General features: G+C 59.2%; 2 protein-coding genes across 6 annotated transcripts; one reads left to right on the forward strand and one right to left on the reverse strand.

Annotated features, from left to right (window-relative positions):
* On the forward strand, positions 1-2,803 carry EMC4 (ER membrane protein complex subunit 4). 2 transcript variants are annotated; one of them, XM_005312769.4, is made up of 6 exons: positions 1-140; positions 576-661; positions 1,071-1,185; positions 1,362-1,515; positions 1,822-1,982; positions 2,102-2,803. In XM_005312769.4, exons 2-6 carry the CDS (start codon positions 582-584, stop codon positions 2,135-2,137), a joined length of 546 nt encoding a protein of 181 aa, XP_005312826.1. In that variant the 5' UTR covers positions 1-140; positions 576-581; the 3' UTR covers positions 2,138-2,803. The 2 variants fall into 2 exon arrangements, with proteins under 2 accessions (XP_005312826.1, XP_065421494.1); XM_065565422.1 differs by having other exon boundaries at positions 91-156.
* SLC12A6 (solute carrier family 12 member 6) lies at positions 2,405-25,775 on the reverse strand. Of its 4 annotated transcripts, none has more exons than XM_005312771.4 (26): positions 25,636-25,775; positions 23,316-24,436; positions 14,641-14,685; positions 11,981-12,069; positions 11,406-11,537; positions 10,988-11,134; positions 10,530-10,584; positions 10,192-10,322; positions 9,798-10,039; positions 9,378-9,592; positions 8,788-8,946; positions 8,458-8,556; positions 8,173-8,230; positions 7,592-7,766; positions 7,284-7,402; positions 7,011-7,109; positions 6,633-6,752; positions 5,993-6,097; positions 5,744-5,912; positions 5,000-5,195; positions 4,747-4,916; positions 4,500-4,631; positions 4,095-4,202; positions 3,828-4,012; positions 3,485-3,618; positions 2,405-3,395 (listed from the first exon to the last, which is right to left on the reverse strand). In XM_005312771.4, exons 2-26 carry the CDS (start codon positions 23,587-23,589, stop codon positions 3,304-3,306), a joined length of 3,450 nt encoding a protein of 1,149 aa, XP_005312828.2. In that variant the 5' UTR covers positions 23,590-24,436; positions 25,636-25,775; the 3' UTR covers positions 2,405-3,303. The 4 variants fall into 4 exon arrangements, with proteins under 4 accessions (XP_005312828.2, XP_065421488.1, XP_005312829.2 ...); XM_065565416.1 differs by having other exon boundaries at positions 23,316-23,630; positions 25,636-25,774; XM_005312772.4 differs by lacking the exon at positions 14,641-14,685.
* Between the last annotated feature and the right edge of the window lie 1,455 nt (positions 25,776-27,230).

The following is a 27,230-nucleotide window of genomic DNA, read 5'->3' on the forward strand; positions in this document are numbered from 1 at the left end:
TCACTCTGGCCAGGCAGCCCCACCCCTGGGGGAGGAGGAGCGGCCTCTGCCCCGGCGACAGGAAGTGACGTACAGTACAGAGGCGGAAGTCGCTTTCTGTGATCGGAAATTAGCTGTTTCCAAGGGGGGCGTCGGGTTGGGTGAGAGTGTCCAGGGGTCAGGACGCCTGGGTCCCCTGCTCGGGGGGAGGGGTCAGGACGCCTGGGTTCCCTGCTCGGGGGGAGGGGTCAGGACGCCTGGGTCCCCTGCTCGGGAGGAGGGGGCTAGGCTACCTTGGTTTTCGGGGGGGTCAGGACGCCTGGGTTCCCGGGGGTCTGGGCTCCGGGGGGGGGGGGGGGGCGGGGGCGGGCAGAACGCCTGAGTTCCCGGGGGGAGGATGTCTGGGCTCCGGGGGAGGGAGGGGGCGGGCAGGGCGCCTGGGTTCCCGGGGGTCTGGGCTCCGGGGGAGGGAGGGGGCGAGCAGGACGCCTGGGTTCCCGGGGGGAGGATGTCTGGGCTCCGGGGGAGGGAGGGAGGGGGCGGGCAGGATGCCTGGGTTCCCTGCGACTCGGTCTCTGTCTCTCCCCTGGCTGCAGGCGGAGATGGGGACCCCCTTGGTGGCCAGTCGGGGCCGGCGCTTCAAGTGGGCCATCGAGCTGGGCGGCCCGGGCAGCGGGGGCAGGTGAGGTGCCGGGGGCTTGTTACGGGGGGCGGGACAGCGGGTGTGGGGCCAGGCGGCTGGCAGCGGGTTCCTGCCCACGGAGAGGGGGTGGCCGGTCGAGGGTCTGCCCGGGGACCCCCAGATCAGACTCCAGGAGCTTGAAAATCCTGGGGGATCCAGAGGCTGGGATCCCCTCACAGCCTGCAAGGGGCTGGCCAGGCATGGGGGGCTCGTGAGAAAATAGGACCATGTCCCCCCCCCACACACACACACACAACACCACAGTTTATTAATGGCTACATCTCCAAGCCAAGCGAGTTGTCCCCCTCCAGCGTTGTGTAGCTGTTCCCCAGTTGCCCCACCCCAGAGCTGGCTGTATTCCGCTAGGTACACAAAGCTCCCGCCTCCTCCTCCTCCTCTCTCCCCCCAGGGGCCGCAGTGACCGGGGCAGTGGCCAAGGCGAATCCCTCTATCCCGTGGGCTACTCAGACAAGCAGGTCCCTGACACCAGCGTCCAGGAGACTGACCGTATCCTGGTGGAGAAGGTACTGTGGGGGCCAAGAGCAAGGGGATGGGAACCCCCAGAACACCTGGGTTCTGTCTGCAGGTGTGGGACACCTGGGTTCTCTCCAAGAGGATGGAGTGGAGGGCTCAGAGTGCTGGTGGGGGGGGAGGGGGCGCACGCGCAAGGCCCCTCTGACACATGTTCTTCCCCCCCCAGCGGTGCTGGGATGTGGCGCTGGGGCCATTGAAGCAGATCCCCATGAACCTCTTCATCATGTACATGGCTGGGAACACCATCTCCATCTTCCCCACAATGATGGTGTGCATGATGGCTTGGCGCCCCCTGCAGGCCCTCATGGCCATCTCTGCTAGTGAGTATCCCCTGTCTCCTCTCACCATTCCCTCCCAGCACCCCCTTCTGGCCATCTCTGCTAGTGAGTATCCCTCACATTGCTCCCACTGCCTGCCTACCTCTGGCCCCCCCTATGGCTATTTCAACCAGTGAGTATCAACCCCTCACCATTTCCCCCAATCCGGGCCAGTTAGTGACTCCATGCAGTCTCAGATTTTCTCCCCCAACCCCACCCTGCTCCAGATTCCTGGTTGGGCTGGTGGCTGGAGCCCCCCTACAACCCTGGCTCTTGCCCCCAAGTCTGACTGTCCTCTCCCACCCCCAGCCTTCAAGCTGCTGGAGAGCTCCAGCCAGAAGTTCCTGCAGGGCCTCGTGTATCTGATCGGGAACCTGCTGGGGCTGGCGCTGGCTGTCTACAAGTGCCAGTCCATGGGGCTGCTGCCCACCCATGCCTCCGACTGGCTGGCCTTCATCGAACCCCCTGAGGTGAGGGGGCTTAGCTCCTGGGTACAGTATAGAGGTTTTTGGGCAGCCGGGGGGGCATGCAGGAAGATGGGGTAGGGGCTAGCAGGGCTGTGCTGACCCCCTCTCCCCTCTCATTGCAGCGGATGGAGTACACCGGCGGGGGGCTGCTGCTGTGACCAACGCCCCTTGCCCCTGGAGTGATTGCAGGTTTTCCAGGAGGACCTGGAGTCTCTACAGCTCCTGTTGGGCTTTGAGCCCCACCACCCTCTTCTAGCCTTCCCCCTCCTCGGGCGGGGCGGGAGGAAGGGAAGAGGTGGATAAATAAAGCTGCTGTGCAGAGGTGCCTCCACTGCCTGCTGTGGGGGGTGGGAGGCAGAGTACACGCAAAAAGCACAATCTGAATCTTCCCTTCCATGTGCAAGTTCCAGCCCCCACAGCTACACTTAATGTATAAAATTTTATTCTTTACACATTTCTGGTACAGAGCAAAAAAAAAATCCCTTCTTCCCCCCCCCAATACTGTAAACTGGGGCTTGACCCCCAATAAATTAAAAGCCCCCCTCTCCCCAAAGATCAAGTAGTAGGTGCCAGGCCCTGCCTTCCAATTGAAGCTATAGGGGGAGAGGAGATTGGATTTGCCTGTTTCAAGACTGCCCTGGGGGTCAGTGGCTCCAGAAACCGCTTGTCCAGCCTGCCATGATTAGTGCTGAGACAACAGCAGCCAGGGGGAGGGAAGGGGGAAACTTATGTCCCTACCCTCTCATGATCCAGCAACCCCACCCCCCAAGCAGCCCTATGGCTATGGGGCAGGAGTGAATGTGAAATAAAAAGTTAAGCCACAAGTGTGATGAGTTGGTGGTTTCTTCTGGTTCTCAACCCCACTCTGGCCCCTGCAAGGGGCATCCCAGCCATTAGGCCTAGGAAGTTGGATCAGTGACTGGCACTGGCCTGCCCTGCCCCGAACAGGCCCCATTACAGCAACCATGCTGATTGCACCCAAAAGGGGGGGAGAAGGGAGGAGGCCCACAACCCCCCTGCACCCTTCCACAGCAGCTGAAAAGGGAAAGGAAGCAAAGCAGCTTTGGCACTGCGTGGTGACGGGCATCATGGGAAATCTCTCCCATCCCTGCTTTGTGAGGGTTGCCCCATGGTGACCCGGCCCTGTTGGGTCTAATACCACAGTCCCTTTGGTGCCACCCCCTTTCTTGCCCTGTAGGAGTAGAGAGGTGGGGTAACTGCTGCATGGAGGTGTGCCCTTGGTGAATTTTGGCATGCCTCTTCCCCCCAGCCTGTCTAGAGGGCAGCAGTGGAATGAAGTGGCAGAGGCCAGTGGAGGGGCACTCTAGGAGTAGATAGTGATGACCTCGCTGCCACCCCCCCGCACCAGCAGCACCCGCTCCAGCCCTTCAGTCAGCACCTCCAAGAACTCCATGTCTGGGGGACGGATTAAGGAGCCAACACTGGCAAGACAGATAGATAGCGCTCCCCCCACCTACTCCCCTGGCTCCCCACGCCAAGGATACAGTTCTCATCGCCTGCAGGGTTGCGGGGTGGCCCCGGCATGTTGAGCAGGACCAGCTTTGCGTCGTGCGACTTGTTGACGATCACCTCGTTGAGTTTGACGGCCGTGTGCATGCGCCGCACATTGGACTGGTCCCTGCAGGGGGCGGGAGGGTTAGCAGCGGCCACCGGGTAGGGGAGAGCCAGACAGTGCAGGGTGGCTCCATGGGTGGGGGGTGTCCTGATGCCACCCCCACGATGAGGAAAGCATTTCTAGTCTCATGTTAGGGCAGCTCTATCACCACCTCCAGGGATGGTGGGGAGGGGCTGGTCCCTAGGGGCTGATGGGAACCAAGAGGGGCTTACGGCTTCATGTTGAGCAGATCCTGCATGCCCTCGAGAGTCCGGGCCTTCTGCCCGCGGGCCGCCATGTACTTATCCTTAGTCCAGGTCATCTGCACCTTCTCTTGGTACGTCTCCGTTTCCTCGTCCTCGTCAGAGCCGATGCTGGTCAGGCGCAGCATGGAGTTGCGGTCCTTCACCAGCTGGGCCTGCGGGAAGCCTGGGGGTGAGTGGAGGGGTGCCCCATGGGGGAGGGGAGCAGCCCACCCCCACCCCTCAGTCCCCACTTACCTCCCGGTCCCGCTCCGTCTTGGAGAGCCGCATGTGCCGCAGCATCTGGGAGCGCTGCTCCATCATCAGGGTCCGTTCGTAGGTGTAGGCTGAGATGTCGCTGTCATGCTGTATGGGGCATGTGTGGGGTGAGCTGAGGCCAGAGGTGCAACCTGCCCCACCCCCCTCCCAGAGCTGGCCTAGAACCCAGGAGTCCCAGCTCCCTCCCGCTCCAAACCCTGTACAAAGCTGTCCCATGTGAAGAAATGGGGCCTATACCTGGGGCTCCCAAGAGAGATTCCACTCTTCAGCTGTGGCAGTGCTGCCCCCTAGGGGCCATTCTGCCCATATGCAGTCTCCCCCACTCCCGTAGGGGGGCCACAGAGCATGGTGCTCTCCCCCCAGCTGCCCCCTCAAGTCTCTCACCATCTCCACCACCTCCACCTCTGCCTCGATGCGCAGGTGGTACAGGAAGGTGGCCAGGTCCTTTTTCATCTGGATGCTGTTGTCCTCCAGCTGGGCCACCGTGAAGATGCGGATGTTGCATTTACGCCACACCTGGGGACACGGGAGAAGAGAGAGAAACCAAGCACTGGATGGGTCAGCACCCGCAGGTCAGCTCTCCATCCTGCTGCCCCAGTCCCCCCTCCCCACACCGAGCCCCCACTGGCACCTTGTGCTGCTTGAGCAGGAAGGGCAGCAGCATGAGCATGCCTCCATCGTGGACGATCCACCACACGTCGATGTTGCCCTCAGCGAAGGGCTCCGCGTTGCCTGGGTAGAAGGCCACATTCTTGGCCACCAGTAGGGCCAGGTGAGCGGCTGTGGTGACTCGGACAGTGCCTATGGTGACAAAAGTGGGCGGAGGTCAGAGGGCACCAGTGGGAGAGAGGGGGGGATCCCCCCAAGCCCACACCCCCACGTACTGATGAAGGTCTTCCAGGCACGGGCGTCCTCGCTCTGGCGCCAGGCGTTGGGCCAGCCCATCACCACTGTGTTGTGCTTCATGCCGCCCAGGCCACAGGACTGGATGAGGTGGGAGATGCCCTCCCGCACCTTGGCTGCCACTACCAGCTGGCAGAAGCCCTTCACGCGCTCTGCCTCCATCAGGTGCTTGATGGTCTGCAAGACACATATACAGGGGAGCAGCTAGGGGGCGCTGTGCTGCTGGGGGCCTCTGCAAGGGAAGCCACAGCACTTGGGGGGCACCGTGCCGCAGAGAGCAGGGTCCGGGGCGCTCAGCAGGGGGTGGGTGTGTGCAGGAGGCAGGGGATGCTGTGCCACACAGAGCAGGGGCCAGGGGAGGTTCTACGGGGGGGCACTGTCCTGGGGCTCAGCAAGGGACACCGTACTGCTGGAATGGGGGAGGCGCTCGGCAGGGGGCACTGTGCCACACTGAGCAGGATGGTGGGGCGCTTGCCAAGGGGTATCATGCAGTGGGGTGTGACACAGCAGGGGGCACTGTGGCACACAGAGCAAGGGTCTGGGGGCAGGGGCTCAGGAGGGGGCACCAGGCAGCTGTTGGGGAATGGAGGAACTGTGGCATGGAGCAGGGCCGGGTGGCTTGGCAGGGGGCACCATGCTGCTGCGGGGAGGGGAGAGCGTCCAGCAGGGGGCACCGTACAGCAGGGTGGAGCTCAGCAGGGGTTGCTCTCTCCCCCTTCCCTGACCTGCTCAGCCGCCAGCGCCTCGGCGTAGTTCTCCAGGAAGTTGCCCACCATGACGGTGCCCACGATCGTCAGGCCCTTGCCCGCCTTGAGCTGCGAGGCGAAGGTCAGCAGGCGCGGGTGCTTCACATGCAGGTCCTCGTCCAGCTTCAGCAGCACCAGCAGCTGGGGCCTGTGGGGAGCGAGGGGTCACATAGGGGCCAGAGGGTGCTCACCCCATGGTGCAGCGGGTGTGTGGGGGGGCTCTCCTACCTCCAGTTCTTGGTGTGGGGGGGGCCCTCCTCCAGGCGCAGCAGGGCAAAGCGGGCAGCGCTCAGCGACAGGCCCCGGATGCCGTCGCCCCACTCCTTCTCGGCTCTGGGGTGGGGGGAGAGAGACGGTGCTCAGCCAAAAGCCGTCCACCCCACACCGAGGAGACGGGGTCACGTGAGAGAGCTGGGGAAACTGAGGCAGGGGAAGGGATCTGGCCAAGTTCAGACTGGACAGAACCCAGGCGTCCTGGCTCCCAACCCACCTTGTCCAACCACTAGACCCCACTCCCGACCCAGAGCTGGGACAGAACCCAGGTGTCCTGGCTTCCAGCTCCCTCAGCTCTAACCCATGAGACAGGTCTTCCTGTACAGAGCCACAGCACTACATCCCGGCAGGGTGACCACTGAGGATAGGGGATGTCTCCCATTACCACAGCTGCCCACAGGCCCCTGGCTGGTGGCCACCAAGAAGGCAAGGGCTGCCTGCCCCATGGAGCCCAAGCCCCACTCGGCTCCCTAGCGGGCAGGAGATGGGGAAGCCGAGGCAGAGGGGGTGGGGAACTCCCCGAGGTCAGGGAGGAAATGGGTGAACCCAGGAGATCCAGTCCAAGGAGTGTCAGGTCCTCCAGGAGACAACGCACCCCTGGTACTCGATGTACTTGTAGATCATGCCGGCGATCACCATGGCGACGATGGCGTAATACCAGGAGGACACAAACATGAGCGCCAGGCAAATGCTCATGCCCACAAATGAGAGCGCCCTGCAGGGGGAGGGAGGGAGGGAGAGAGAGAGAGAGAGAACACCCAGGAGTCTGGACCCCCATTCACACCCACCAGGCCCCTCCCAGGGCTGGGGAGGGAACCCAGGAATCCTGTTGCCCAGCCCCCCCTCCCCCAATCCACTAGACCCCACACCCCTCCCAGGGCTGGGATAGAACCCCAGCCCCTCCTACTCTAACCACTAGACCCCACTCTCCTCCTGGTGCTGGGGCAGAACCCAGGCCCCTAGGCTCCCTTACCAGTGGTAGTAGCGAAAGCGGGGTCTCCAGTTGGGGGTGCGCAGCAGGGTCTGCAAGGCGCAGGCCAGATTGACAAAGAGGTAACACATCAAGAAGAACCTACGGACCCAGACAGACAAGAGACAGTCAGGGGGTGGTGCCTCGGGAGCTCCCTCTAGGGCACAGGCTGACATGCCACCACGAGATTCCCCACTCTGGGATGGGGATGCCAAATCTCCCCCCCCACAGAGTCCTGCCCACCCCCTCCCCCATGTGGCTCGGCGAGGACCTTACATAGACAGGATGGGGGCCACCAGGTCCAGCGAGGCAATGAGGATGCCCAGCTCGGCGATACCCGCTGTCAGGAGCAGAGCCCACGTCGGCTCCCCGTTGGCTTTGCTATGGCCGAAAACCTAGGGCGACAGCACACAGGAAACCCACTTCAGGAAGGCAGGAATGCAGCCAGCTCTAGGGTGGGGCAGCTGGGGGACAGCTACACAAAGCCACACAGGGATGGCTCACCCAGCACTAAGATGCAGCCAGCTCTGGGGTGGGGCAGCTGGGTACTGTGGGAGGGAGAGCAAAGCGGAGCGCGCTATTACCCGCAGGAAGGGGATGATGTTGTCCTTAGCAATGGCCTGCAGCAGCCGGGGGGCGCCGGTCAGGCTCTGCAGCCCAGCCCCGCACGTGGAGAAGAAGGAGCCGATGACGATGACCCAGGGTGAGGGCCAGGAGAGCGTCCCAACAACCAGGTTCCCGTGCACAGCGTCGCCAAACCTGCCAGCCGGAGAGGGACCGTCAGCCAGGGGAACCGGGCGGGGAGGAGCCCCGGACAGGGGCTACAGACAGGAGGACCGCACAGAGGGGGGCCCAATGAGAAGAGGGGCAATGGGGACTCAGTGGAGGGGTATTATGGGCTGGGGGGGGGGGGGCCCAGTGGATGGGGGGGTCCAGCAGAAGGGTGCTACAGGCTGGGGGGGGGAACCAATGGAGAGGCACTATGGGGACCCAGTGGATGGGGGATCCAGTCGAGGGGTGTTATGGGCTTGGGGGGACCCCAAGGAAAGAGGACTAAGGGTAGGGGGACCCATACCCCCTGAGAAGGAGGCAATATGGGGAGGACGGGCAGCCCCAGTGGCAGGTGCCAGCGGGGACACCACAGGGCAGGCCCCTCAATACTCACTTGTCCCGCAGCACCACCCCTTCGATGCAGGCCCCGAACAGAACCACGTTGCTGAGATCTATGGCAGTGTGGAGTCAAGGCGGCCACGGCCCCAGGGTCACAGCAGGGTGGCCAGGGTTCCCCCCACATAGCCTCACCCCATGGGGGGGGCCCTTCTCCACCCAGCCTCGTGTGGGCTCTGGCATGCTCTGACCCTGAGCGAGGCATGTCCCTCCCCTGCCCTTGCCCCGTCTGTGCCAGCCCTCCCCTCCACCCCACCCCACCCCACCCGCCTTGGCAGGATACAGACGAAGGAGGTTGTGAGGATGGCCAGGATGGTGCCGATGGGGATGGATTTCTGAGCATCCTTCAGGTCTCCAGAGCGGTTCGAGCCAGCCATGATCCCTGCAGATATTGGCACAGGAGAAACGGCTGCCAGGTGAGCACCTTGCACTGCTGTCCCAAACGCCGGGGTTCTATTCCCTAGCAGTGGGAGCCTGCAGGGCCCCCTGGGGTGATCGCCCCACGCTGCCATCCTGGACACCAGGGTCCTATTCCCTAGCGGTGATCGCCTTGTGCTGCCGGCTCGGACACCAGGGTCCCCCGGCTCCCATCCCCCACGGCAGCCGTGCTCACCGGTGACGGAGGGGAAGAAGATGCCCACGAGCAGGGTAAAGGAGGTGGTGATGTCGGCTAACACGTACTCCTGGCTCATGGCCCCCAGCACGTCGACAGAGTGGGCCGAGGGCTTCTCGATGATCTCCCCCTTCTGCAGGTAGCTGCTCCACAGGTTCTCTGCAGGGAGGGAGAAGCGGCTAGTCAGCAGGGCAGTGGGGTGAAGCCACATGGGGTTGGACTATCCCGTCCCACAGCCACCAGGGTCTCTTGAGTCGGCACCCGGGCGTCTGTCTGTACAACCCAGGAATTCTAGCCAGTACCATGAAAACTGCTGGCCCATCCTTTGGCTGGGGTTCTGGGAGCGCCCCACGCTGCCATCCCTGATGTGTGGGTCCCATTCTCCCTCCTAATCTCCCGAGCTGCAGTGCCTGCGTTTAAGATACTGGAGTATCTTGGGGGTCAGTGCTGATCCGGGAGCCTCAGAAAGAGGGTTGAGGGGCTCCGTAGCTGGCAGAGCTCGTGCCCAGATGGCACTATGCTGCAGCCCTGGCAGGCTCCCATCACCACCAGCTGGTGGGAGGATCCGCCCAGCCATGCTAGGCCCTCACCGGTGATGATGCCGCTGGCCAGGCCCGGGATGCCCTGGATGGAGGTGACGTTGTTGTGAGTGAAGTATTCATCGCAGGTGGAGTTTAGCTGCTTGCTGGAGTTGCAGAAGAGGCCCCAGAGCTGGGTGGGCACCGTGAAGTTGCCCAGTTCCTGGGTCTTAGCGCAGACGTTGATGTTCCGGCCAGAGAGGGTGCGGTTCCCCAGCATACAGACCCTGTGCCGGGAGGGAAGGCAGATAGACACAGAGCCCCAGAGCATAGAGCCCCCTGCTGAGATCAGTCCTGAGCAACCCCCCTAGGAGCACAGAGCCCCCCACACACCCCTAGCGGAGATCAGCCCTTAGTGAGTCCCACCCCCAAGGAGTGCCAATCCCCCCCGCACCGCCTGCCAGCACCCCCGCAGAGCCCGCCGGCACCTACGGGAAGCGGGGCGGGGCGAAGGAGGATTTGATGGCCCCGGCGTAGATGGCCAGGATGGAGACGATGACGCAGGCGAGGAAGAGCGAGGCGAACTTGTTAACGTAGCGCACGCCGACGAAGACCACCAGCACCATGAGGACGAGGAAGGCCGAGCCGTAGACCCGCATGTTGTTGAGCATGGCTGCCGACTCCTTCAGCACGTCAGCACTGCGGAAAATGGCTGCCTCGGGGGCGATGTACATCTGTGTGGGGCGCAGAGAGAGATGTCACCTCCAGGAGGCGCCGGCTCCAAGCCACCCCAGGGCAGGGGGCCGGCTGGCTCACGGGGGTGGGGAATGGGGACATGTCACACACACATCACAGGCCCCAGTCCTCCAGGGAGCAGCATTCTCACCAGGAAGATCTCGATGGCTCCCAGAATGTACATGGCGGCGGCAAAGGTGGTGCCCAAATAGAAGCAGAGCCCCACAGCACCCCCGAACTCAGGGCCCAGCGCCCGGGAGATCATGAAGTAGGAGCCCCCAGCTAGAGAGAGAGGACAGAGACAGTCAGGGAGCAGCTAAGGAGATTGGGGTGTGTCCCGAGGGCTCCCCATTCATAGGTGCCAGGGCAGGAGATGCCCTGAGATGGGGGTCAGGAAGGAACCAACCACCGCAGGGAAGAACTGAGGCCTGGCTGATGGGATGGGGACGCTGGCCAATCCAGGAGAGAAGAATGGTCTGACCCACTCACCCGGCACGACTCCATTGGTGGCGATGGCACTCATAGAGATGGCAGTTAGCAGCGTCTGCGGAGAAGGTAAAAGAGGAGAGCAGGCAGTGTTGTTAGAGGAACAGCACTGAATTGGTAGCAGACATCAGGTTTGCATGGCCTGCACCGAATGTAGCTGCCTCTGGGGTGGGATGAGGCAGCTGGAGAGGCCCAGTGAACAAGGGCTTGGAACCAGAAATGGTGGAGAATGACATCGCCAATGGTGGATGTAGGGCAGGCCGGGGGAGGCAGAACTGTATCGACTGAAGCCGGATTTGGGTAGGGCAACAGGGTTCGCGATCCTTAGAGAGCTCACTACACTCTTGTGGCTGGGACACTCCCTGTAGCACAGCGCCCAATAGTGCCATGCTAGAGTCAGCACTGCCCACAAGGGCAGAGTGCCAGTGCCCCTTAGTGCCCCACTGAGGGCAGACACTCACGCAGCAGCAGCAGATGAAGACAATGGCAAAGGCCTGCAGCACACCGGCCGTGCCCACCACCCAGGTGAGGCGCAGGAAGAGGATGACCCCAAAGATATTCTGCAGGCAGGGCAGATAGACACCCATGAAGGTGCCCATCTGGGGCGTCTGCAAAGAGAGAGACTGTGGTTAGGGCAAGGAGTGCTGGGAGGCAGGACTCTGCTCTGGGAGGGGATAGACTAAGAGGGCTGGAGTCCAGCCGGTGCCCTTCAATCTCACCCCGCAGCCCCCTGCTATCCCATCCCTGGGCTCTCCACACTGCCCCCAACCCTGCCAGTGCCCCTCCATCCCACCCTTCAGCCCCAGGCCATCCCAACCCTGGGATCCAGCCTGGTCCCAGCTCGGCCAATACCCCTCAATCCCACCCGCAGCCCCTCACCTTCGTGGGCTTCTTCTTGCCCTCTGTAATGTTCTCAGCCTCCTCGTGCTCCCGTGCCCCCTGCGTCAGGTTGGTGTAGTTCGCCATGCGGTTAAGCAGGGAGGACACTTTTGGCCGGGTATCCATTTCCTCCTGCAGGATGAGAGGGGGTGAAAGGGGGAGCTGTCCCCGTGCAACCGACGCTGCCTGAGTCTGCAGAGAGCCTGAGCCTGTCGCTGGGATGCAGCCTGAGCCTGAGCCCATTGCTCCAAGAGGTGTCAACTGCCTACGTGCGTCTCAAAGGAGTGTGAACTTGAAGCCCCGCCACCCCTATCCCAGCAGCAGAGAACCAGTCAGAGGATGAGCACAGTGGACCCTGGCTGCTGGATTAGTTCTGGGGGAAGGGTCAAACCCCCAGGCCCTGTTACCCCATCAGGGGTCAGGGCTGCATCACAGCTCCTGGATGGACATGAACCAGGCTTCAGCCTCTTAGCACTGGCCACCAGGGGGCAGCAAATGACTCCCTCCCTGCTCTGCCCTGGAGTGAGCCTGCCCTCTCCTCCCTGCCTGTGGGGAGCAGATTCCACCGGGGGTACCTCGAAGAGCGCCAGGTTCTTGTCGAAGTACTCATCTCCATCCTCGTAGCTGGTGTTGTTGAGATAGATGTCTTTCTTGCGCCCGGGGTCTAAGGAAAGACAAGGGAGACAAGGAGAACCCAGTGTGAGGTGCAATGAGCTGGGGGGTCTCAGCCCTGTACCAGCTTACCAGGGTTCTCCAAGAGCCCAGCCATTCACCGCTCCCTCCTGGCAGGGGGGGCCGCAGCACCAATTTACAGACACTCACACCTCTACAACTCCTCTGGAATGGAAGGAGACTGAGACACAGCATTAAGAGTAGAACCCAGGAGTCCTGGCTCCTAATTCCACCCTGCTCTAACCCACTAGACCCTACTCCCCTCCCAGAGCTGGGGATAGAATCATAGAATCATAGAATATCAGGATTGGAAGGGACCTCAGGAGGTCATCTAGTCCAACCCCCTGCTCAAAGCAGGACCAATCCCCAGACAGATTTTTGCCCCAGATCCCTAAATGGCCCCCTCAAGGATTGAGCTCACAACCCTGGGTTTAGTAGGCCAATGCTCAAACCACTGAGCTATCCCTCCCTGTAGAACCCAGGAGTCCTGGCACTCAGCCCCCCCCCGGGCTCTAACCTGTGGTCTCACCCTCTCTCTGCCCCTTGGCGAGAGGTGAGTCAACAGTCAGGCTGCTGCCTGCTCAAAGGAAGATTCCTAGCTGGGCTGGGCAGAACAACAACCTGTTCCTTTATTGCCCAGCCCAGGCCCCCAGGCCATGAAATCCCAGGCAGATGCCTGCACAGTATGAACCTGCAGCCGCCTCCGCAGTTCAGCAGGGAGGCAGCAGCACAGGAATAACAACTCTCTACTACCTGAGGGGCAGGGTGCCAGAGAGCTCCCCAGGCCCCTTCTGCTGCCCACGGCTCGGGATGGGCCTCTGGGGCTGTTGGCAGAACACTGCCCAGGTTTAGCTCGCCTGGCACGGCTCTCACTGTGAGAGTGCCCCCAGTCCCCACCCCACTCCCTAGAGCACAGCACCCCCCCAGTGCCACACTGGGGAACTGGGGCCAGCACTGACTTCCAGGGGAGAGTGCTCCCACCCCACTCCCTAGAGCACAGAGCCCCCCAGTGCCACACTGGGGAACTGGGGCCAGCACTGACTTCCAGGGGAGAGCCCCCACCCCACTCCCTAGAGCACAGAGCTCCCCAGTGCTGCACTGGGGAACTGGGGCCAGCACTGACTGCCAGGGGAGAGTGCCCCCACCCCACTCCCTAGAGCACAGCGCCCCCCAGTGCCACACTGGGGAACTGGGGCCAGCACTGACTGCCAGGGGAGAGTGCCCCCACCCCACTCCCTAGAGCACAGCGCCCCCCAGTGCCACACTGGGGAACTGGGGCCAGCACTGACTGCCAGGGGAGAGTGCCCCCACCCCACTCCCTAGAGCACAGCACCCCCCCAGTGCCACACTGGGGAACTGGGGCCAGCACTGACTGCCAGGGGAGAGCCCCCACCCCACTCCCTATAGCACAGCACCCCCCCCGTGCCACACTGAGGAACTGGGGCCAGCACTGACTTCCAGGGGAGAGTGCTCCCACCCCATTCCCTAGAGCACAGAGCCCCCCAGTGCTGCACTGGGGAACTGGGGCCAGCACTGACTGCCAGGGGAGAGTGCCCCCACCCCACTCCCTAGAGCACAGAGCCCCCCAGTGCCACACTGGGGAACTGGGGCCAGCACTGACTGCCAGGGGAGAGCCCCCACCCCACTCCCTAGAGCACAGAGCCCCCCAGTGCCACACTGGGGAACTGGGGCCAGCACTGACTGCCAGGGGAGAGCCCCCGCCCCACTCCCTAGAGCACAGCGCCCTTAGCACCGCTCTGGGGCAGTGTAAGGTCACCCCCCATGGGCACTGCTGTTTGTGCAGCTGCCGGTGGCAGGGCCTGAGCAGCTCAGCTGGCCTCGGTGTTTGCTTTGTACACAGCACAGGGAAAGCCATGCTACCAGCCAACCGCTGATGCGGGACAAGGTCAGCGGAGAACAAGATACTAACAAGTGAGCCCCACGGCACCCAATCCACGGGCTGGGGGCTCCCCGGCAGGAAAAGCCAAAGTAGACTACTTCAGCATGGCATTAGGTGGCATTGTACTGCAGAGATCAGAGGCTCAGTAGGGGGCGCTCTCCCCTCCCAGTCAGTGCTGGCCCCTGGGGGTGCAGTGCTGCAGGGAGCAGGGTGGGGGCTTCGTTGGGGCATTCTCCCCAACACCCCAGTGGCTTAAATAAAACCCAGGAGTCCTGTCGCCCAGTTCCAACAGACCAGAACGCCTCTCTGAGTGTGAAATCAGGCTGAGAAGGACCATGGACAAAGTCACACCTCAGTTCTGGGCCTGGTGCTCAGGCTGCAGGTGCCTGCAATGATCCAAGGAAGAGCAGATGGGTACCAGGAAAGAGGGGAATTAGTAGCAAGGGGTATGTAAATTACCCTCTCCCTAGGGTAGTCTAATCGAGGGGGTGAAACACACATGCACACACAGAGCAGGGCTTCGGCAGGGGGGCCGCAGGGACAGACACACACAAAGCAGGGCTCATCCCCTCCAGCAAGAGGTGATAGGCACAAATGGACACACACACAGGCTCGTTCTGGCCAGGAGAGAGAGACACACAGGACTCCTTAGCAATACCATACCTAAGAGCTGACACTGTTCCCCTGTGATGGAGGTTTGACTCACGTCTGAAAATCAAACAGAAGATGGGAAAAAATGAATCACAAAAGAAAAAAAAAAGGAATGAAAAACAAACAAAAAAAGACTGATAAAATATATTTCCTCCCACTGATACATGTTAGCAAAGAAAGGGAAATGAGCAAAGAATCTGGGGGTTTTAGAGCATGATTTCAAAACCAAAAAGTAGCTGCAATAACATAAAAAGAAACCAGCGCAATTATATAGCAGAGTTCAGGGAGTGGGGGATGGGGCCTTTCTCCTCTAACAGACACCAGCTGCAACCTGACCCCAGAGCGGGGGACTGACTGGCTCACAGGGGTCAGGAATGGGAGATGAGGCCTTTTTCCTCTAGTGGGCACTGATTCCAGGGTGCTCTACGCAGCAGGGTAGGAAACTTGTTAGTCTGCCGCCCAGACATACACACGATAGGCTGGACCCCAGAGGGGCACAGAGCACCAGTATCCCAAGATCGGACTCCTCAGATCTTTCCCTGTCACCTAAACCCTCAAGCAGCAGAGAGCAACAAGACTGAGGGAGGCGGGTGGCTGGGCGACGGTTGCCCTGGGTCAGGCTATGAATCAATCCTTTGTTGAGCCCCCCCTTTCCCCCCCCCGCCACAGCCGGGGGCTCTGGAAGAAGGATTCACCACAGCCCACGTGCTGCCGGGAGGGAAAGAAAGAGACAAAGAAGGGAGAGAGAGAGAGAGAAAAAGAGTCCAACCCCACAGCTCCCCCGGCTGTGTCTGTCCCCTGGCCCTGCTGCTCAGCTGCCCAGCCGATGAGGCAGCGTCTGGCGCCAGATTGGGGATTTTGTCCCCGCTCGCTGGGTCGGGGAACGGCCCAGGATAATTGGGGTTTACATGGAAGCAGCTGGGATCCTGCCCTTTCCAGCCACCCAGAGAACAGATCTGTCCCAACGCTGGCTCCACTCCAATTCACACCCTGCCCCAGAGGTGGTCCTGTTTGGGGAGCAGGGAGAGAGAAAAGCAAGGCGTTGGACCACCTGTGGGTGTGAAAAAGGGTCCCGCAATACCAGGGGTCAGTGCCTTAGGACACCATACAGGACTCCTGGGTTCTATCCCTACTTACAGACACTTGATCCTGTGGCCAGTGCTTGAGCTGCATTACATTCCCACTCCACAGAGCTAGGTAGATTTTCTGTCACTGACCCCCCATCCCACATTTATATTTTCTGCTGAGAAAAGAACCCAGGAGTCTTGACTCCCAGCCCCTCCTGCTCTAACCACTAGACCCTCTGCCCTCTGGGAGCAGGAACAGAGCCCAGGAGTCCTGGCTCTCTGCACGCCATCTGAGTGGCTGTAACTGCGCTGCCCAGAGCTGGGAGTACCTTCATAGGCCATCTCCTCTCCATCTAGCAGACAGGCAGCATGAGCCCTGACAAGCAGAGGGCGGACTGGCAGGAAGCCAGGGGCTAGGCTTGGGATATAATCCCTGACGCTGCCCAGGCTACAGCCTGCCCTCCCTGCTGGAGCTAAATCGAATTAGCTGGGCTGCTGTGTGACATGAGGCCTGCTCCGGCTCAGCCACTGGGCCAGGGGGTGGGGGTGGTGGTTACGTATTTAGGAACATGGGGCCTTTCCCCTTCAGGGGGCACTTGCCCTGATCCAGCCCCAGGGTGGGGGAATGGCTGGACATTCCCCATCTCCCTAATCCCAGAGGTTGGGATAGAACCCAGGAGTCCTGGCACCCAGCCCCTCCTGCTCCAACCACTAGACACCACTCCTCTCCCAGAGCCACAGTGAGAGCTCAGGAGTCCTGACTAGGGAGCTGGATTAACACGCGGGCTTTGTATAAAGTCTTCCAGCTGCAGCTCAGAAAAGTCACCTCAGCCACGTGCAATGCCCAATTGAGATCCGGGCACAGTGGGTGGAAGATACTGCAGGCAGTATTTCCCAGGCTGCACAGAGCCTGCTTTAGACAAGAGGGAGCAGGGAAAAAGAAAGAAAGAATGAAAAAGTCAGACAGGAGGAAAGAATGAAAATGTCAGAGAAATGGAAGGCAATTCCCTGCCAGGGGAAGGAGCCAAGCCAGCACCGACTCCTCTGTGCAAGCCCAGAGCAGGGGCAGATGCAGCGAGAGCTTCCCCTAGTGTGCACCCTCTCCTAGAAGCGCCCCCTCTAGGTCGACAGGGGAGGCCAGTCTCTGTGCCAAAGGTGAGTGCAAACCCAGTGCTCCAGCCACTGAGCGTAACTGATTATTGATTAGGAACCACAGGGAGCAAGGCAGAAAGGAAAGGGTTAAGCACATGGGTGGTGGCGGGGAGGGGAGGTTTGCCATCTAATGAGGTTCTCAATGAATCCAGATTCACGCGCATGGAGGGATATAAAAACACTGCACTGGGATCACTGAGATGCAGCCACCTCTGGGGAAGGGCAGCTGGGTAACAGCTACACAGCAACGCTGCACTGGGATCGTTCACCCAGTGCTAAGATTCTACAGTCACCTCTAGGGTGCGGATTGACAGCTACATAACAATCGCACAGAGAGACTGCACACAAATGGCTCGCCTGGGACTGAGATGCGGCCACCTCTGGGGTGGGAGCGGTTGGGTAACAGCCACACAGCGCTGCCATGTAGGTTTGGGACAGACAGTGAAGGAGGGTGCCATGTGGCTTGGACCAGAACAAAATCACCAGAGCTTGAATTTGCCAGGACAATGGGGTTCGCTCCCTCTCTCTTGGTGGCAGGGACTGTCTAGAGTCTGAGCAAAAACAGCACCCCCCCCTTTAACTACCCCCATCACCCCTGCTATGACAGAAGCCCCTAGTGCCCATCATCAGCTGCATCAATCCCCAAGGGGACAGTCACCCCGCAGATCCCTTCCCAAAAACTGCCTGTCCAGATCCACACTGGACCCAAATGCACACCAGCCCTGTACAGGTAACAGCACAGGGCAGGCCCACGGCCCGTTCTCTGTCAGGGTCTCCAGGCCTGATCCAAATCCATGGAAAGGTTCCACCGAGATTGGAGGGCTCAGGATCAGACCCCACAGCACATTCCACAGTTCCCCCACATCCTCACACAGCAGAGAAAGTGAGGCCCAGAGCAGGGGAAGAACCAGCACAGAAAGCACACAGCTACAAAGAGGAAGAACCCAGGAGTCCTGGCTCCCCTGCTCTCTAATCCACTCCCCTTCCAGTGGTGGGAACAAAACCCAGGAGTCCTGGATCCCAGTGCCCCTGCTCTAACCACTGGAGCGCACTTCCTTCACTAATCAGTAGTGGAGCTGTGGTTGGTGTTTAACTGAAGATCATGCAACGGGTTGGGAAGAGCCCAGGGGAGGCTGCTATGATGGTTGAGGAAGGCAGGCTGGGGAGGGTGCTTGGATCTGGGGAGCTATCAGGAGGAAGGAGACAATAAAGAGATACTGCCCCCCCCCATGTACCCCCTTCCCCCCCCCCCCCGAGACAGAGGGGGCAGCCCAGGTAGGGGAGGAGCAGCCAAGAGACAGACGCAGGTAAAGCAGATTAATGTGGCGTGTTTACATGACGGCTCACCTGATACCGTGATCTCTCTGGGCATCCAGATGCCAGCCCTGTTGGCTCCTTCCTGGGACCCTTCTTCCACCCCACCCTCCTCATCATCATCCACCTTGGTAACAGTGAAGTGAGGCATTTTCTGGACTAACTTTTCCCCCCAGCACCAGCAAAGAAAGGGACTGGAAGCACCGGGATCAGGTGACCGGCAGGCTCCACGGGAAGAGGCGGGATGGGGGGGGCGGGAGGGCGTGTTCCCCTGCTGTGTGTGTGTGGGTGTATTACTGGCACTAAGAGGATTAACTGCTCCACCTACAACCACTTCCACTCTCCCGCTGAACTGTAGCAGGCAACATGGGAGAGGCAGGGACCCGCATGGGCCCAGCACTGTGATGCAGCCAGCTCTAGGTAACAGCCCCACAGCTACTGTCTGGATGGAGAAGTCTGTAGCCACCTGAGCTGTAGCATGGCTTTCAGAGAGGCAGGATGGAATCAGATCAGGACTCCTGGGTTCTATCCCCAGCTCTGAGAGAGGAGTGGAGTCTAGTAGGTTAGAGCAGGGGGGCTGGGAGCCAGGACCCTTGGGTTCTGTTCCCAGCGCTAGGAGAGGAGTGGAGTCCAGTGGGTTAGAGCAGGGGCACTGGAAGGCAGGACTCCTGGGTTCTATCCTTGCTCTGGGAGAGGAGTGGGGCTAGTGGATTACAGCAGGAGAGGTGGAGCTGGGCAAACTCCAGCGCATGGTGGCCTTTTCCCTACATACCACGCCCTCTTTATTTATACCATGAAGGAGCAGAGATTAGGGAAAAGGTCTTAATCAGTTCAGGAAATGCCTAAACGGGGAACTCCAGGCGAGGGTGAATGACACAAACACTGGGTTGGACCCACACCACTTCCCACTCCAGAATGGGGTTAGCCACGCACCCCTGCCCTGAAATGACCCCTTCGGAAAGCAGAGGAGAGCCCTGGCATAGTGGCCCCTTCAGTTCTCTGTTGAGGCTTCCCATCCCCTGCATTGGCTCAGGTGAATTAGTTAGTTTAGCAAACTGCTTTGAGATGATCAGGGAAAAGGGATTAGGGACAGAGCAATGTAGGGCTTGTCTACACTACAAAATTAAGTCGACTTAAATTAAGTGGACATACAGCCACCGCAGTATTTAAAGCGGTGGTTCACAATCTCACCAGGGGCGCTTCCACTGATTGAAAAGGGACATTGCTAGATACGGACAGCTGGAGCCCGGCAACCCTGGGGCTGACAGCCTCAACTGTAGGCATGGGGCTCACAGTTGCCCCTCCCACAGCTGTTAGGCGGATGCCGGGCTCACAGCTGGGCCTCCCCCCCACCCCGGCATTGACAGCCCCAAGGGTGAGCCCACAGGGGACTCAACTGCACAGCAGGGAGCCTACCAGCAGTGAAATTGACGTTATTGTCAGTTTCATGGCTGCTATTATTTCAAATTTTGGCTTGGGCTGGGGATGTCAGCCTGTGGGGAGCTCACAGCTGGAGTCCCCTCCCCCCTGAGCTGACAGAGGGAGATGGAAAGGAAATGTGAAATAAAAGCAGCCGTGAAACTAACAAGGATGTCAATTTCACCGCTGGTAGGCTCCCTGCTGTGAAACAAAGACAGGTGCAGGCTCACAGCTCTGGCCGTCAGCCTGGGGGCAGCGGGGGGAGCCTCCCACTGTGACCTCCCCACTGCTGGGGCTGATACCTGGAGCCCCCCTGCTGCCACCCAGTGAGAGACTGGGGGAGGGCCCAGGATCATGCTCTCCTTCCCCACCCCTCCAATCCCTCACGGGGAGGGCTGGAGGGTGCTAACAGCTGTCAGCCCAGCTTGGGGCTGACAGCCAACAGCCGACGTAAATAACGCAGTGTCTACACAGACACTGCATCACCCTTACTACATCGACATAAGCCCTATGCCTCTCGTGGAGGTGTAGTGGGCCTACTTATTTCGGCAGAAGCACCACTGTAGTGTAGACACAGACATAATTAGGTCGACATAAGCTGCCTTACGTCCATCTAAGTATGTAGTGTAGACCTGGCCTCAGTTCCCTTATTAGGGACAATTCGCGTTCCCCTGTCAGGCATCTTTTAACTTTATTTCTGCTGCCATCAACAGGCCAAACCACACATTACACCACTGTATATGTTCAAGTGGAATAGTCGGGGGGCTGCAGGTTGGGATTGAGGGGCACCAGCAAAACTATTGGGTTGGGGGAAGACAAAGGCTGGGGCAACAGGTGCTGTAGATCGGTATTGAGGGGCACCAGCAGAGGTGGGGGAGCCCAGGAATGGGATAGCAAGGGGCTGTGGGTCAGGACTGAGGGGCACCAGCAGAGCTGTGTGGGAGGGAGAGACCAGCGGCCAGGGCTGGGATAGTTGGGGGCTGGGTGTAATTTTGCTAACAACCTCTAGTCCTGACCCAGAGCCCCACCTCCTGTTCCAGTTATGCCCTTTCAGTTCCTCCTCCGCTGATCTCTGCCCCAGTCGCGCATGCCCACACAGCTGTGCGATGTCCTAGAACAGAGAGGGGGTGAGGTCAGATCACACACTATGGGGCAGAACTGGTGTCACCCCCCTGGGTTTCTCTTCGGCTGCCACAGAATCAGGACTGGTTCCAGGCCTCCGCTCCCCCTGCAGTCAATCCAGAGTCACCTCTGACTGCAGTGGAGACCCGACTCCATTTTGTTCATAGCACAGAAAGGAGACACATCCATCTAGCTTGGACAGAGGAATCAATGGACAGGGAGGGCCAGAGAGCCAGCTGTGAGAATCTGAGATTGGGAGGGGGGGGTATCAGGACCTAGCCCCTAGCACAGAGGGAGCCCAGGACAGCACTCCATCCCCACCCTCACAGGCTGCGAGCTCTCCCAGCCCTATGACTGTTTGAGAAACAGAGAACAGGCGTAGGCAGGAGCCGCGAAGGGCCATTTGTCATGGGATGATGGGAAGGAGGGGGCTGTATGAGACAGGGACTGTGGGTGAAATAAACAAGTGGGGAGACAGCTCAGCATGGAGGGCAGCAGGCACTCATGTCGGTGGGTCAAGCAGCTGCCATGCACGAGTGTATGATGAACAACAGCAGAGCACTACACGCACGCGTGGGTGCGTAAGATCACGTAAGCTCTATGCACCTGTCTCTGTGCATGCATGAGCCGCTGTTGAAAACAAGTCAACCCCATGCACACGTGTGAGCTTGTACATCTGTGTCTTTGTGCATGTACTGAAAAAATCCAGGAAGTTGTGTGTGTCTGTCTGTCCGTGTTCTCGCTCATCGCAGCCTTGGGGCCACATCAGACCATGCAGCAACCTCCTCCCCAGTTCCCATCCGCTCTCTCTCTGCCCAAGGACAAAGGACGTCCGGAAAAGCACAGCCAGCCTCTCCCGGGAGATAAACAGCTGAGGTGCTGGGGACATTAAGTCCCCGAGGCGCTAGCTGTCTGCTCATCTGTCCTCCTGCTGCAGGCCTGCCACACACACACGCATTCGTGCTCTCCAGTTCCTGCAGCGCCTGTTTTGCTGCTTCACTGGGCTTCAGGCCTCTGATGGCAACAAAAGGGCCCCCTTCGAGGAACACACCCGCCTTGATGTCTTGTGAAACGTCTATGACGTTACCAGGGTACTGTCCCGCAAGTGATCCCACAGAGGGAACGGGGAGCACAGGACCGTCCAGGATGCGCCAGTGGAGAAGGCTCATAGGCATGTGAGTATGAGCTGGACAATATCCATAAACCAGCTCTCCCTTCCTGACCCCAGGCTGATCAGCTTTGCCCCGGAGCATGGCCATCCATGAGCCTCTTATGACAAGGGGGAGATGAACAGACCTGGTGCCAGGGCGGACTCACAATTGCACACTCATGTTCACTGCAAGAGCTGGGAATGAACCCAGCGTCCCAGCAAATCCCAGCTCTAAAGAGTCACCTCCGCCCACTTTAAATCTCTCCTTGCAATTTCAATCCAATCCAAAGTCCTCCTTCACTTCCTGTCCTAAACTCTTGGTGCTGTTAAAGCAGCAGCCATGCTCCACACCAGAAGCAGCTGCATCTCAGCACTGTGCATCATTATTAGGCACTGTTACACAGCTGCTTCACCCCAGAAGTCGACGCATTTCAGTACAGGGTGAGCAATCCCTGCGCACAGATCCTATGAGACAAACACGGCATTTATGCGCACGTACTGCAGATCACAGCATTATCAGGCCTGTAACATAACCCACGCTGGGAGGCCCCGAGAGGAGCCGTGACTCTGAATCAGTGGTGACCAAAGCCCCACCACCAAGTTCTAGGACTCATCTCTCATCTGAGTCTGCATGAAAAAGGGAATCAACAGGATTAAAGGGAAGTTCAATTCTCCCGAGTCATTTCCGCTGAGTCTTGCTCAGCATTTCCCATGCAAGAAAAAGGCTGAAGAAATAAGGATACTGGCTGAGTCAGTGATAGCAATAGAGTCAATGCACTATAACCCTCTGTGAAAACACAACCCCATCCAGCCACACCTATCTTAAAGCTGGCAACCAAGACACCTCACCCCCAAAATGAAAGCTGGAAGTGTGTTCCCATTTGCTCACAACAAACGGGAAGACCAAAGCATTTAGGAGGCACCTGATGGGCAGTGACAGAGAACTGGCAAGACCAACTGCACCTGGTGATGTACTAGCCACCATAAACTGGCCCACCCCACTGCAGCCATGAATTATTATGGAGTCACCCATAAATGATCCCCCTCCATCTCCAATGCACCCATGAGTCATCCCTCTCTAATGCAGTTGAAAGAGGTCTCCTTCCATCTCCAGCACACCCAGCAGTTGCGCAACCGCAAGTTGGCCAACAGATAGATGCATTGCAAGTTGAGTGTGCCATTTCCAATGCACCCATAAAGTTTCTTCCTCCACTTCCAGTGCACCCCTAAGTTGCAGTGGACGCATCCAACATCCCCTGGAGATGTCCTGCTCTAGCGCCAATGCACAAAAACTGTCCACCTCATTGCATCCATGTCTCTCATCACTCTCCCACAAGATGTCCACCTCCAATGCACCCAGGTCTCCATCCACCCTCCCAAACCACCACAGTGGTAGCCACATCAACACTGGTGACTTCCCAGCTTCTCGTGCTCATGCACATAACCGGCGAAGTACCACCTACCTTCTGCCGTGTCATGGGGGTTGGACATCCTGTCGCTAGCCGGTTCGCCCGCCACAGTGGCCCCAGAGGTGGTGGCCCCTGAGAAATCACTCATGCCCTCGCTGCGGCTTGTCTCAGGGACACTCTCCCGGGAGCTGAAGCGGACCCGGGAGCTGGAGCGGGAGCTGAGGTCCGGACTGGTGTCAGAGAGGCCTGGGATGTCATCAATTTTCGTAGGGGTCACCATGAACCGGACGGAAGCCATTTTGGCAGGAGACCGTTGGCGTTGGTGCATGCGTGCGTGGAGAAATGTAAACTTCCTGGAAGCTTTAAATTCTAATAATCCAGAAACAATAACAAATAGAAGGGAAACGATAATTTAGGAGGGTAACGGAATGAGTGGGGTAACAGCAGGCTCCACCACCAAGTGGATTCATGTCTAGGGTGGAGTCTCAGCGGTCTGGTGCGATGTGGTGCCCAGACATCCAGTGGTTATCAAGTGAGTTTTCCACAGGTGTGGCTAAAGGTGGAGCACGGGAGGTGACCCATGGTTTAACGTGCAAATATTTCACAGCTGCCTGATTTAGTCAACAATTTGTTTGTCGGAGGCCCTAGCCCGAGGCTTTGGCATGCAGACAATCCTTGGAGAAGTGCACTGCAGGGCCAGTATGTGCAAGGAGAATGTCTCACAAGTCCTGGGGCAAGCACTTGTTTGCCAATATCCTGCAGGGAAGGTGGTTCGAGGAAGGGGTCTGTTGGTTATGGAAATGAGACAGTGCAAGGAGGCAAAAGAATTTTACAAGGTCCTAGTGCAACGATGGGGGCAGAAGAGAACACGAGATCCAGGTGCGAGGAGGAGAATTACCCACCGGTTTCTGGTGTAATGTGCAAGGAAAGCAAGTATCCTAAAGAGTTCTGCTGCAAATATCCCACGTGATCCTGGTGCAACAAGAAGGTGAAATAGCTCAAGGGTCCTGGTGCAGGATGGCAGCTATTCTACACGGTTCTGGTACAAGAAGGTGGAGTATCTTAGTCCAAAGAGATGATTATTGCACAGAGTCCTGGTGCAAGGACATATGAAACTATTCCTTGAGGTCCTGGTAGGGTTATGGTGCAAAAACGTACAACTTTTCAACAGGGTCCTGGGGTGAGAAGACAACTATTAAATGTCAGCCTAGTGCAAGGACACACAATAGCACAAGGCAATATGGCTATTCCAGAGGACCCTAGGGCAAGGGCCCACAAACTCCCTAGAGGATCCTGATGAAACTCACATGAAGGCATGCAGTCATGCAAGGGTGAGAAAATCCCACATGTGAACATGTGAAGCCCCCATGTAGTCCACATACAGGGGATATAATTATGCAAGGGCATACATATCACCAATGTGTCAATGAGGCAAGGGCATGCAAACCCACTGCAGGACAGGGATGATGGTGCAAAACCTCCAGTATGCTGGGGCAGCAATAGAGTGAGGGATATACAAAATCCTAGTGAGTGGGATTATTGTGCTCAATCCCCAAAAAGGAGGAATGATGGTGCAAGGAATGTTTAAAACCCTTATGAATAAATCACTGGTGAAAGGTCATTCTTGAGTTCTGTGAAGAAAACAATGGTGCAAGGGATGTGGGTCTCTCAAGTCACTATTGGAAGGGTTGTGTGAACCCCATAAGTGGAATCAATGGGTGCAGAAATCAGGCAAGCTCCCTATGAATTGGTGCCAGGGCGTGCAAAAGTCTCACGGGGGGGAAAGAGGAACCAGTGGTGCAAAGGCACGAGACCCCTATGAACAGGTCCATAGTGTGAGGGTGTGCAAAAGCCCTGTGAGGGAGCAATGGTGCAAGGGACACACAAGCCACATGTAGGGGAACCAGTGGTGCAAGGGGTATGCAAGAGCCCCCTGTGCAGATCATTGATGCGAAGGCTGCACAAGAGCCCTGTGAGGGGGGAGATGGTGCAAGTGACATACAAGCCACATATGGGGAAGTGATTGTGCAAGGGGTGTGCAAGAGCTTCACACACAGGTCATCGGTGCAAGGAGCATGCAAGAGCCTTGTGAGGGAGCAATGGTGTAATGGGTGTGCAAATCACATATGGGGACCGGATGGTGCAAGGGATGTGTGAGAGCCCCATGATGGTGCAATAAGGGGAGGGACCTGCAAGAGTCAGTGGTGCAAGGGGTTGTACAAGACCTCCCCCGAGGGCGGGGCGATGGTGTGAGGAGTCCCACACTGCCCACTTATTTATGGGGGGCTCACACTGCGCGTGCGCAGCAGCCCCCCGCCCCGCGGCGCCCCCTCGCCCGAAAGCGCGGGAAAAGCCCCGGGCAGCCGTTGTTTACCTCTAGTGCGCGCCGGCCTCAGCTCCACAGCGTTCCACAGGCTCCCCGCGCGCCGGGGCTGCAGCTCCTGCTGCCGCTCGCGCTGTCAGCTGCCGGCTTCACTAGAGGAGGGGATGGTTCGGAGGAAGCGCGCTTCCCCCACCCCTTTTTCGGCACATGCGCAGACCCGGAGAGTTAAGGCTATTGCCGGGCTTCAGTCTAGTTCTTTATGGGCGGGGGAGGAGCGGGGTCAGAGGTCATGAGTGGAGGGGGAATACCGTAGCCCGAGGACTGCTGGGAGTCGTAGTTTTCTGAAGGGAGGGGGCGGGCTAGGGGCAATGACAAATGTGGAAGGGGCATTAAGGGTCAGGATTAATGGGGGGCAAATGTGGGGGGCATTTGGAGGCACAGCAGAGGGGCAAATATGGGGAGGGGCAAATTCAGGGGGTGGGCATTACAAGGGCAAATGTGGGGGGAAGGGGTATTTGAGGCATTAGGGGCTGAGGCAAATTAGAGGAGGGGGCATTTGAGGGATAAGGAAAGGCAAATACAGGAGGGGAGTGAGGGGCAGTGGGAGAGTTGGGGTAACTGTGCAGAAGGAGCGATTTGGGGGACAGAGGAGGGGAAGGGCAAACGTGGGGGGCTTTAGGGAGCTGGCAGTCTCTGGGGAGAGATGGGGGAGAAGGGTGTGGGGGGAGGGGTAGTTGGGGGTCACCCCAACTTCCTGCCTCCAGCCTGACAGGGTTTTGATGCCCCCCAACCCCCAGAGGAGGGTGGGAGTGGTGCCCCCACCCCCGTGATCTCTCCAGAGATCAGGCTGCCGTTGATGTGAGCTGTCCCATGAGGGGCCCCAGGCTGAGCCCCTTCCTGCTCATGCCAAGGATGGATGCCACCCTCACTCCTCTTCCGGCAGGAGCCGGACTGGCACAGCTCACAGGGCCCCTGCCACGCCACCTCCACTGCTGGCGCTTGCCGAGGGGCCCGAGGCAGCGAACCCGCCGCCAACAGCTCCAGCTGGCCATCAAAGGGTGTCCTGGGGCCCTGTGCAAGGCACTGCAAGGAGCACAGCTCCTGCCAGCCCCGATCCCCCCCACCCCACACAGCTCTGCCGTGCCCCACTCCTGACCCACAGATCCCTGGGATTTCCCCACCTCAGCTCTGCTGGTGCTACTCACTCCCAACCTGCAGCCCCTTACTATCCCAGCCCTGGGCTTTCCCCCACAGCTCCGCAGCCTTCTGGTGCCAGGTATGGCGCCGGGACCGAGGTGCTGCCCCTTTATTCTCTGCCAAGCCCTGGGCCCGTCGACGCTGCCTCTGAAATGGGCAGAGCTGGCCCAGGGCCAGAGGGAGCAGACGAAGCATGTGGGACATGTCCAGTTGCGTTCCCTGCACTGGGAAGAGGAGCGGGGTCTCCTGGCCAGCTCAGGGGGCTGGGAACCAGGCTCCTAGGTTCTCTCTCCATTCGGGCAGCAGATCAAGCAGCGCTTTCCATGCTCGCTCCTACTCCATCCTATGCCCTGCCATACATTAATCTGCCGTGTCACCAGCAACCAGGACTTGTTTTTAAACCCTCCTACTGCCGGATTTGTGCTCTGCCCGAAATGCCCATCTCCATT

The sequence above is a fragment of the Chrysemys picta genome, chromosome 13 (assembly GCF_011386835.1).
Source record: "Chrysemys picta bellii isolate R12L10 chromosome 13, ASM1138683v2, whole genome shotgun sequence".
Taxonomy (NCBI): Eukaryota; Metazoa; Chordata; order Testudines; family Emydidae; genus Chrysemys; species Chrysemys picta.